Below are 12,022 nucleotides of genomic sequence, written 5' to 3' on the forward strand. Positions count from 1 at the left end.
AAACTTTAAATTTGAAAATGATAAATTTGGGTCTTTCCATACCCATGAAAGTTGTAGGTCTATTTTTTTTCTTTCCAGCCATATAAATTAATATGAAATCCAAGATCTATAGCTCTAGATATGATCCGATGACTAAACAGTGTTTGAATTTGAAGTGAATCAGCATCTCCTTCATAAGCTTAGCCTTTTCTTTGTCCTTTCACTTCCAATAGTTAATCACAACAATCAATCCTTTGAATTGTGAGAATACCTGCATTTAAATTGAGCATTTACTATAAATTAAAGGTATCTTATATTATCAGACTTGTTATTATAAAACATGTTGTAGTGAAGGAGTTATTGATACTTCAAGTACAAAATAATGATGTAAAGCTTTGATAAAAATACATTTTTAAGTACTAATTAGGGAACATTAGAGTTGGTCTCCAAGCCTAAACAGCTCTAGAAATAGTTGGCTTTGCAAAGGGAAAAAAAGAAAAGAATATATGGCGGTAACATAGATCCTCAAGGCTAATATCAATGAATCCTATATAGAAAACAATTACTACAATATTGACTTGACCAAAAGATTGATGTCTTCTCCCAAGTGCACAAGTGTCGAAGTAATAAATAACTCGACAAGACCGGAGTCGAACCACAGGGAGGTTAACTATATATATTATAAATAACAAAAATACAACAACAACAACAACAATGACAATAGTAGTAGTAGTAGTAGTAGTAGTAGTAGTAGTAATAGTAGTAAAGAGAGCTTTGAGATGTGATATTGATATAAGAATTAAACAATGATAAAAACAATTATCAAGGTTAGAGGAAAGGAAATGAAAGGCATAAACAAGATATTAATGAAAATAAAACTTGGGCATTACAAAATACAAAGAGAGAAAGCAAAAACATGATCTTGATATTGAAATCAATATGCCTAAATGTATGGCAAATGCTTCTTTTTATAGGCCAAAATTGAGAACTATTAATTTGATGACTAATTGATGAGAAGGTGGCCAACTCTTGACTTGATGACAATATTTATCTTTTTTTGTCTACCTAAAATCTCATTGATAACGTCAGAATTGAACAATTTGAAACATAAAAGTTGTAGGAAATTGTTTCAGCTTTCTAGAAAAAAAAAAGTTATTTGGACTTCTGGAACTCCACATATGGGCCAAACACTGAACAATATTCAGGCTACAAGACATATTCAAACTTCTTTGTTGTTGCTACAATTTGGACTTGAAAATGATCTTTTTACCTCTTGAGCTCCACATAAAAGTTGTAGGCATATATCTTACCTTTTCATCCATATAAAGTAAATCTAAATCTGAGATCTACAACTCTAGATATGACCCAATTACCAAACAATATTCTAGTTTGAACTGCACCGGCACCTCTTTTCTAAGTTTGGTCATCTCTTTGTCCTTGCAATTTCAGTTTTTAAATTCATCAATCAATCCTTTCATTTATATGATAGGCCTGCATTTAGAATAAACATTTACCATAAATTAAAGGTATCTAATATTATTAGATATGTTATTATTAAACATACTTTAGTTAAGGAGTTATTGATACTTCAAGTGCAAAATGATGATATAAAACCTTGATAAAAATACGCTTTTAAGTACTAATTAACCATAAACCCATATGTATGTTAAATGTTAATGGTTTTTATGATAAATTGTTGACTTTTCTTGGTCATGCTATGGACGACAAATCATAATCTCTACTGCTACTCTTAAATAATTAATAGACCAACTACAATGTTTCACTTCTGTAATTGATCCCTCGATCAGTCGTATAAATTGGTCAACTAAGAAAAGCTGTAAAAAGCTTAGATTGGATTTGAGCCTTCGTTTGTCAATCCTTGTCTTTTAGTTTTCTTAATAGTATATTATTTTGTGTTCTGTTATTTCTTATATTTATTTAAGTATGTTTCAAGTTTGTCGGTGTTAGGTGTGTTAGATGATGTTTTCTATACTCTATATTTCTAACATTGACGACAATGTCTCGTTTTAGTTAGGGGAAGAGGGTAGTAGTTGATATTTAAATAAAAAAACTAACTGTGTTGTCTATTTCATAAATCATTTACAAATTGTTGTTACTAAGATGATAGAGTAAGGAGGAATTTTACTAACTCTTAAAACGTATCTTGGTTAATATTTTTTAATGGTTATTTACAATATTCATAACAAGGTCTATCAAAATATTTTTTGAAATACTCAGGTTTACAAACTCTCGCATTGTTATCATTTAATTATGCTCATATACTCATTTAACAAGTATTCTTAAACCTTTATTTTCACACACACTTTAACATATGATTGCGGGATGCACATTGGATTATTATATTATTTATATTCTTTTGTTAAAGGTAACTGATTAGTTCTTAAAAGTGTATTTTTATCATGGTTTTATGTCATCATTTTGCACTTTAAGTATCAATAACTCCTTAATTAAAGCATGTTTTATAATAACATATCTAATAATGTAACATAACTTTAATTTGTGGTAAATGTTCATTTTAAATGCAAACATATCACATAAATAAAAGGATTGATTGATGAGTTTAAGAACTGAAATTGAAAGGACAAAGAGATGGCCAAACTTAGAAAAGAGATGTTAGTGCAGTCCAAACTAGAACACTGTTTGGTAATTGGGTCATATCTAGAGCTATAGATCTTGAATTTAGGTCTACTTTATATGGATGGAAAGGTAAGACATAGGCCCAAAAAGTCATATGAGCCCAGGATTTAAAAAGACTATTTTCATGTCCAAATTATAGTAACAACAAAAAAATCTGAATATGTTCTGCAGCCCAAACACTATTCAGTGTTTGGCCCATATCTAAAGTTCTAGAAGTCCAAATGACTCAATTTTTTTTGGAAAGCTGAGCTAACTTTCATCTTTTCAAGTGGTTCTAATTTTGATGTTACCAACGATGTTTTGGGAAGACAAGAGAAGATAAAGATTGTCACCAAGTCAAGAGTTGGTCATCCACTCATCAATTAATCATTAAATCAATAGTTTCCAATTTTGGCCTATAAAAGGAGGCATTTGCCATGCATTTAGGAATCTTGGTTTCCAGATCAAGATAATGCTCTTGCTTTCTCTTTTTGTATTGCTTATGTTTTGCTTTCATTAATATCAAGTTTATGCCTTTCATTTCATTTCCTTTACTTAGTTAACTTTTATCTTATTTATGTTCTTATTTTATTTATTTATTTTTCTTTATTTTATTATGTTTAGTTAAGTTCATTATATCAAGGTGAAAAGGTTACACTAATGGTGCACGAATAAGTATAGTATAAACTCAACATGGACCTTAATGTTTGATACTAACATGTTTTGTATTTGTTATCTTGTTCACTTTTAATACATTGCTTGTTAAATGGTTAATCTAGATTTATGTTGTATAAAACTTGGTACAATAAATACTTGGCAGTTTTATAGCCGAACCGTATGGTATAACCGACACTTGTGCTATGAAATGAACTTGATTTGTTGTTAACATAAGTTATATTCATGCATACCTGACAACATTTACATGTATTAGCATTATTCGAATAAAATAACTAATATAATCATGTTAATAATTTATAATCTGATTAGAACCTCCTTTGTGTGTAGTTTTCAATTGAATAATAAGAGTCTATACTATACTTGTTTGACATACCTTTGGTGGATCCTCTAACCTTGACATTTATTGTTATCATTATTTAATTTTTACGTTAATCTTTCATCTCAAAGTTCTCATCAACTTCTTCTTTACTACTACTACTACTACTATTATTATTGTTGTTGTTGTTGTTACTTTTATTGTTGTTATTGTATTATTATTATCTATAATTTATACAATTAACCTCCCTGTGGTTCAACCCCAGTCTTATCGGGTTATTTATTATTTCGACACTTCCGCACTTGGGAGAAGATATTAATCTTTTAGTCGTGTCAGTAACAACTAAATTAAAGGGATAGTATATAAATTAAAAAAAAAAAACAAAAACAAGAAAAATAATGATAATAAAAACATAGATAAGTTTGGTTTTTTAGCCTCCCTAACTTAAGCAATTAAGTCAAAGGGGTGTTTTAACACCTAATACCCTAAAGTTAACTGACTTGAAAGCTATTGGCCCAACGCTTAGTACATGAGTTGAGGAAAAAAACTTAAGGGAATCAAACATTGCACTATCTACATATCAGTATCTATAACCCAGTTATTAAACTCGAAAGGATGTCTCAACACCTAATGCTCTAAGACCAACTAGTTTGAGAGTCATTAGCTGAAAGCTTGTTACATGGGTTAAAGATGCATTGTGTTTTAAGTTATATGTATATATATTAATAAAATAAAAAAGAAAAAAAGAGAAGAAAAGGATAATAATCCCAACCCAAGGAAGTTAACCTTAAACATTAGAACAAAAATTTTATTTTCTTCCAAGTAAAGCCCTATAACTATGTGTTGATATATTAAGTACAAAATAAAGATTTATTAATATCTTGTTTAAGAGGTATTGAGAAGATATATAAATTTAATGAGAGTTTGTTTATCTAGATAGATTAATGACAGTTAAATGATGAATACCTTGATTTATGGAAATTGCAAATTATTTTTCTATTTTAATGCTTTGATTGCTAGGGACTAGTAATAAGCTGGTTAGGGGGTGTGATTAGTACTTAAAAATGTATTTTTATCAAAGTTTTATATAATCATTTTATACTTGAAGTATTAATAACTTTTTAACTAAAACATGTTTTATAATAACATATCTAATAATATAAGATACCTTTAATTTGTAGTAAATATTTATCTTAAATGCAAGCCTAGCATATAAATGAAAGGATTGATTGATGAGTTTAAGTATTGAATTTGAAAGGAGAAAGAGATGACCAAACTTTAAAAAAAAAAAATGTTGGTGCAGTCCAAACAAGAACACTATTTGGTAATTGAGTCATATCTAAAGCTGTAAATCTTGAATTTAAGTCTACTTTATATGGATGAAAAGGTAAGACATAGGCATTTAACTTTTATAAGATTTAAAAAGACTATTTGCATGTCCAAATTATAGCAACAACAAAGAAGTCTAAATATGTCCTGCAGCCTAGACATTGTTCAGTGTTCAGCCCATATCTTGAGTTCTAGAAGTCCAAATGACCTCAATTTTTTTTTCCTGAAAACTGAGATAGAACTTTCATGTGTAGTTCTGGTTCAAATTTTGACGTTATCAATGATGTTTTATTTAAACAAGAAGATAAGGATTATCACCAAGTCAAGATATGGTCACCCACTCATCAATTAGTCATCAAATCAATGCTTCTCAATTTTGGCCTTTAAAAGGAGGTGTTTTTTATGCATTTAGACATCTTAGTTTCCAGATTAAGATCATGCTCTTACTTTTTCTCTTTGTATTTTTGGGATGCTTAAGTTTTGCTTTCATTAATATCTTATTTATACCTTTCATTTCATTTCCTTTACTTAGTTAACTTTTATCTTATTTATGTTCTTATCTTGTTTATTTATATTTCTCTCTTTCATTATATTTAGTTAAGTTTATTATGTCAAGGTGAAAATATTACATCAATGGTGTAAGAATAAGTATAGTGTAAACTCAATATATACTTTAATGTTTGATACTAACATGTTTTGTATTTGTTATCTTGTTTACTTTTAATACTTTGCTTGTTAAATGGTTAATCTAAATTTGTGTTGTATAACACTTAGTACAATAAATATTTGGTAGTTTTATAGCCCAACCGTATGGTATAACTGACACTTGTGCTATGAAAGGAACTTGATTTGTTTTTAACATAAGTTATAATCATGAATACCTGACAACATTTACAAGTATTAGCATTATTCGAATAAAATAACTAATGTAATCATGTTAACAATTTATAATCCATTGGAACCTTCTTTGTGTGTGATTTCTAGTTGAATAATAAGAGTTTATACTATACTTATTTGAAATACTATTAGTGGATCCTCTAACTTTCACATTTGTTGTTATCATTATTTAATCCTCACATTAATCTTCCATCTCAAAGTTCTCATCAACTTCTTCTTTTCTTCTTCTTCTTCTATTATTATTATTATTATTATTGATTTTCCATCTCAAAGTTCTCATCAATTTTTTATTCTTCTTCTTCTTCTTCTATTATTGTTGTTGTTGTTGTTATTGTTGTTGTTGTTTATAATTTATACAATTAACCTCTCTGTGGTTTGACCCCAGTCTTGCCAATTATTTATTACTTCTATACTCCTACACTTGAAAGAAGACATTAATCTTTTGATCGTGTTAACTATGCAGTTCATGTGTGAATAATTCACGCATGCAACCTGCAGTAGTGCCCAATTAGGTCATTGGTTTGGGCTAGTGATTCAGCTAGGCCTTCTGGGTTCAGCTCAGCCATATGGGCCGAGTCGAACCCACCCCTAAAAAATGAATAATATTATTTTTTTGTGTATTTATTTTATGGTTTTTTCATGTATATATAAATGTCTAAAAGAAATGTTTTACGTTTGTTGTATACGGCAAATACCCTAACATATTTTGAATATTTCTCTTTTTATATATATAAAAAAACTAATCAAAGTATTAATAAAAAATGTGTTTTAGCATGAGTTTCTTAAACACCAAAAAATTAATTATTTTTTTGCATTCTGGATTTTACAACATGTTTGTAAAACTCCAAAAAGTGTTAGCTAATGTTTTAAAAATACAAAAATCTTATTTTGGGGAATGCTACTTTATTCAACATTTATATTTGAATAAAGAAATCTCAAAGGGATTAATATCCAAAATATTATTGGTAATAACATGTTGTTATTCACTGTTAATGTCTTGATAAAAAACCAAGTGGTTAATATTCAAAATATTTTTCTAGGAATAATAAGTCATCACATATTCTTGAAAGAAAGGTTGATTATAATTGAGGACATTCTAATTTTTTGGCTCCACGATTTACGAGCCGTGAAAGTTTGAAATACTAAGGCAAAAATAGGCTTTTAAAGCACTCTAAATTTTCTTAGATTTCTAAATTTTTATACCTTTTTCTTGTGATTTACGAGTCACAAACACTTGAAATACTAAGGAAAAATGAGCTTTTAAACACATTTAATTTCCTTAGATTTCTATCTTAGCTATCTTTTAATTTATAGGTTATAAATTTAGTTCAAATCAAACACAAATTTAAGATAATTAAATTGATTTGTTTTTGCACTTTATAGATATATCTAAAAGTATAATCTATATTGGCAAAGGATTTTTGTCTTTAGACTTGGAATCCAAGCCTATTCATCATAGCAAAACTATCCTAGAAAAACTAATTAAAGAACACCAGCATCATAGCAAGGCAAACCAAACACTAAGTAGTTTACTTTAGATAAAACATATTAAGAGTGTTAATATCTTTCTTTCACGTAATCAATCTATTTTCTTAGAATTTCTGAAATATTAGTTAGATTTTTTAATAATTATAATACTAGAAAAAGATTGTTTTTTTACATAAACAAAGAGTTCGAAATTAATTCTCTCCTTCGGGAAGGGTCACAGCAGTACTGTGCTCTCGCAAAGGGTGCAACACATAGAACAGCACAGGAACAAAAAAACGCAGACTAAGAGACGAAACATGCACTATAGAGAAAGGAAGTAAACCAGAGAATAGGATGAGCAACACAAGAATACCAGGCAGACACTAAGGGAGACAAGGAGAACAAGATAAGAAAAAAGAAACCAAGCAAAGAAAAGCAAGACTAGAGGAGAAGCGCACAAAGAACAGAGGCAGAGGGGAAGAAAGTAGCTTTGGCCAGTCCTCCATCGATCACGCCCTTTTTTTTTTTTTTTTTATAACCGTATGAGTCTAGTTATTTTTGTCAATCCAGACCTAGTTATATAAGATCGAGGGTCAACTTGGTAAGTCATTTATTTGAGATCTGATATGGGTTTGTTTATGATAAAATTTAGTTTTTTTTCTATCAAACCATATTGTTTTAGGTTTATGTATCATTGAAAAAGTCTAAAATGACAATGATTTTTTACCATATGGATCTAGTTATTTATGTTCATCAACATCTGGCAACAAATCTAAGAAACCATTGTAGTATTCAAATTGAAATGCGGTCCATTAATTGAGCATCTTGAAATAAAAAAGAGAAAACTCACTGAATACTAATATAGAAAGAGAAAAAACAAGAAAAGGCAAAGGAAAAAAAAGAAAAGAAAATGGTAGCATATGTCCTCTCATCACCATGATCAGTCAGCGACCAGCTCAATCTTGACATTAGCAACGGTAACAGAATCACCACCAGAACGAGGCACGAAAGTCACCACAAGGGTATCATCTCCTTCAGCTTCCAGATCTTCCAACAATCCTGTAATCCCCAATACCATGGTTGTCTTTGATTTTTTTGCATGCTTGTGAGGCACATTGACGAAACTTCCTGCAAACTCGGACTTGTCCGGTCCACCAGGTGAATCAGGTTCATCGTTGACGAGGACATCGAACTTAATTAATTGATTTTCTTCATACTCAATCCCTTCAATAACTAAAACTTCATCTTCATTTTCTTTCTCCGTCGCGCTTCTTGATTTCTTTGGCCGGGAAACCTCCACACTTATGACTTTATCCAAGACAACAGGGAATGCACTAATTGGTGTTAATACAACGCTTTTTTTAGCTGCACGACGTAATTTTTCCTGCCTTGTTAATTTTGGTGTTGGTCTAGTTTTCAGCCAAGGAATAGGAACATCTTGAAAGCCATATCTTAGCTTCTTGGTGTCAAGAGTATCCTTAACCTTTACTCGAACCAGCTCTTTATTCTCATTCCAGAAAAGAAACTCTGAATTAAGCCAATCAGGATCCTCGATATCCTTTCGCTTGCCTCCAGGTATTTTCTTCCACAAGTCCCACATTCGGTCAACGTTCGAGTGATGACAATAAAATATGGGATCTCTCCCTGCTGAGTAGAAATTGCCCATATTTTCCCCGTTAGTTTGATTGGGGTCGCCGGTCCAGTAGTGAATCTCAGTGTGTGGGGTGGTCTCAATTGTACCCATTCCAGGACTTGGATCATCACCAGCACGATATGGTTTTCCAAAAAAGAGAGTAGGCTTCGTGGCACCGGACACCATTTGCCTGTACATTACGTTAAGATTGCTTGCATACAATTCCTCTGCTTTTGCAGGGTCTGGATTCGCATCTCCTTTGGCGTAATTAAGATCAAGTAGTGTCGGAGGTTGGTGATTCGCGTCGCGAAGGGGGTCATAAAGTGGTGATTGGGGGTCAGTAAAAATGGCTGGCATTTGCATGCCGGCAGGGGCATCCCAATTCCAGAAAGGCAAAGCGAAAGTTGGATCATCAATCAGTTTACCCAAGATTCTTTCGAAGTAGTATAAATAGAGTCTATGCCAGGGAAAGAAGAGCCACGAGAAGTGAATTTGAAGGTCTAAATCAGGAAATCCTGCTTGGTGATAAGCACCATCACAATAAGCACAATGAACGTCGGCTTGGCTCTTGAAGCTACGTGGATCATCGTCAGGAAGACTTTTCATCAGTGCAATGGCTTTGGCATATTTAGCTACGTAGGCTTTATCAACTAAATGAGCAGCAGGTCTAATGCGCATTGGGGAGGAAGCAGAAGGGAATTCGAAGTTTTTGATTTTTGTGGATGTTGGAGGGCAACAGTTCGAGGGGTCACTTTCGGATGGCAGGGTAACTAGCTCACATTGGGTTATGTCTGGGGCTGCAATGGGGTTCGCATAGGCAAATGGATCACTAAGACTAGTTGCTCCATAGAGTCCACCGAGACCGATGAGCAGATCTCTTCTGGTGGCAGGGTTTTGTTCGTTATCATTTTTGCCTGATTTGCAAGAAACAATCGGGATATTGTGACGGTTTGGCTTTGTAATTCTGGAAACTCGGTGTGTTTCTGGGAAGGAAGGCAAGAAAGAGGATGCTGCTAAAGGGATGCTACTGGAAAGAGAGATACAGGAAGCCATAGCTTGGTTTGGTGTGGGGGTAAAGGATTCTTGGATACCTTTTATCAGAAATGTCTATGGTAAAGCGACTACTGTGGCTTCCATTAAAATAATCTCAATCCGAGTGAATGTGATCCTTAAATCATTTTATTCAAAAATTGTTTTTTATTGGTATGATTATAAGTTTGAATCTTTTCAAAAATATTAAAGATTTATATGATAATTAATTTTAAAATTTATATAATTAATTAAAATATGTAAAAATTAACCTGAATACTTATCCTAATTAAAAAAAGTCCATTTAAATTGAAAAACGTTAACTAAATACTTATATTAATAAAAAAAAAAATCTATTTGAATTGAAAGACGCTAATAGAGGCAACCAGTTAATACAAATTTAGGATTACGATAGTTTTTATTTTAAAAATTATATTTATATAAAAAAATTAATATTTAATATATTTAATATTTTAATATCAAAAGTTTTATTTAATATATTTTCAAATAAAATCACTATTGCAAATTACAGGACACAGCCTCAGAGGAACGTACATGAAATTATGCATCATCAATGTTCTGTCGTCGGTGTCCTTTTACAGCCAACTTATTGCATTTATGTGGTCAGATTCAAAAATTCATTGAGCCTTCTGAGGATGTGGACAAGGGGCATTAATCTTCGATGCCTTTTCCACAGCTATAGCTTTGTGAGCATGTGGGACAGGAGAAAAGGCACTCGAATCTCAAGTGATGATATCCCTGAGTGGAACACTAGTCTCAGATAAACCTTGTTTATCAAAAGTTGCAGCATCTGTATTTCATTTTAATGATGTTTGTTTTGGTATTTTTAAAAAAATATTTTAAATTAATTTATTTAATATTTTAAAATTATTTTAATATGTTAGTGTTAAAAATAATTTTTTTAAAATAAAAAATATTTTATTATATTTCCAAACAAAAAATATTTTAAAAAATAACAACTACTACATTTTTAAATATCCTTAAAAAAATTTCTAGGGTAATTTTAAAAAAACGTCCTTTATGTTAGCCTGCTAATAATGGATGTAACCTCTATAATCATCAAACCAATCTCTTGGCATTAAAAATTACAAAACATGATTAGAAAGAGGTCGACACTATAATAATGGCCATACGAGTCAAAGATGAAAAGAAAAACAAATAGATAAAAATGTTAAATCATGAAAGTATGCATTTTGTCGACACTAAGCATGTCACGAATCGGATCTTCTCCAAAGGTAAAAAAACATGTCGTAATTTGATTTTAAAATTTTAGCTCGAAGATTTTAAAATTTTGTAATTGAACCCTCCAACTCAAAGTTTATTTTATCAAAAATACATGTTTTCACCTAGAAATCATAGATTATTCAATTGGAACCCCAAATACTATTTTTCTGGTTTGTCTCTGGTGTAAATTGACAAGATCAATTGCAAAAGCATGTTTAGATTGGAAGTTGTGTATCCGATAACTTTCTCAAGGTTTGACTTTCAAGGACTATATTTTTTCTCAATTATAATTATGTAATAGGAACAAACTATCTCTATTATTTAGCTTAAGACGCATTGGATCACCCATTAAATAGAAGAAGAACAAAAGGTTATAAACGAGCACCATTATTAGTGTTATAAAAGAGATGCAGTGAACTATCATTCTTACAAAGCGCAACCAATATTGAGCAATGACACATCTTCTTTTCTTTTAAATTGAAGAGTAATACAAAAGATTAATTCAAATATATCATCCATGATAACATTCAAGTCTTTTATATGAAACTCAAATTCACATATTAAAATTAATATGATAATAGAGTCATTAAAACTTGAAAAACAATACAAATCTTGGAGTCTCGCCAATTAAAAACCTCAAAATATAAGTTGATAAATTAAAATAAATACATGAATATAAAAGTTTGAAAATTAAGAATTAATCACACTTAAGTAGTTTGAAAGAAACTCACCACTTTAAAAAGCCTTTATTGAAAAAAAAAATTAAATTGCTAATACTTACTGAAAGAATTAGCTTAATAAAACTATTACTA

At 30.6% G+C, this 12,022-nt stretch overlaps 1 protein-coding gene across 1 annotated transcript; it reads right to left on the minus strand.

Annotated features, from left to right (window-relative positions):
* Positions 1-8,076: 8,076 nt before the first annotated feature.
* On the minus strand, positions 8,077-10,021 carry LOC105109669 (polyphenol oxidase, chloroplastic-like). Its single transcript, XM_011004447.1, has one exon. It carries the CDS (start codon positions 9,987-9,989, stop codon positions 8,244-8,246), a length of 1,746 nt encoding a protein of 581 aa, XP_011002749.1. The 5' UTR covers positions 9,990-10,021; the 3' UTR covers positions 8,077-8,243.
* Positions 10,022-12,022: the final 2,001 nt, after the last annotated feature.

Source organism: Populus euphratica, unplaced genomic scaffold, assembly GCF_000495115.2.
Source record: "Populus euphratica unplaced genomic scaffold, PopEup_1.0 scaffold440.1, whole genome shotgun sequence".
NCBI classification, from domain to species: Eukaryota; Viridiplantae; Streptophyta; class Magnoliopsida; order Malpighiales; family Salicaceae; genus Populus; species Populus euphratica.

Excerpts from the sequence above, each read along its gene's own strand:
- LOC105109669 (XM_011004447.1), bottom strand. The coding sequence starts at position 9,989 with ATGGCTTCCTGTATCTCTCTTTCCAGTAGCATCCCTTTAGCAGCATCC.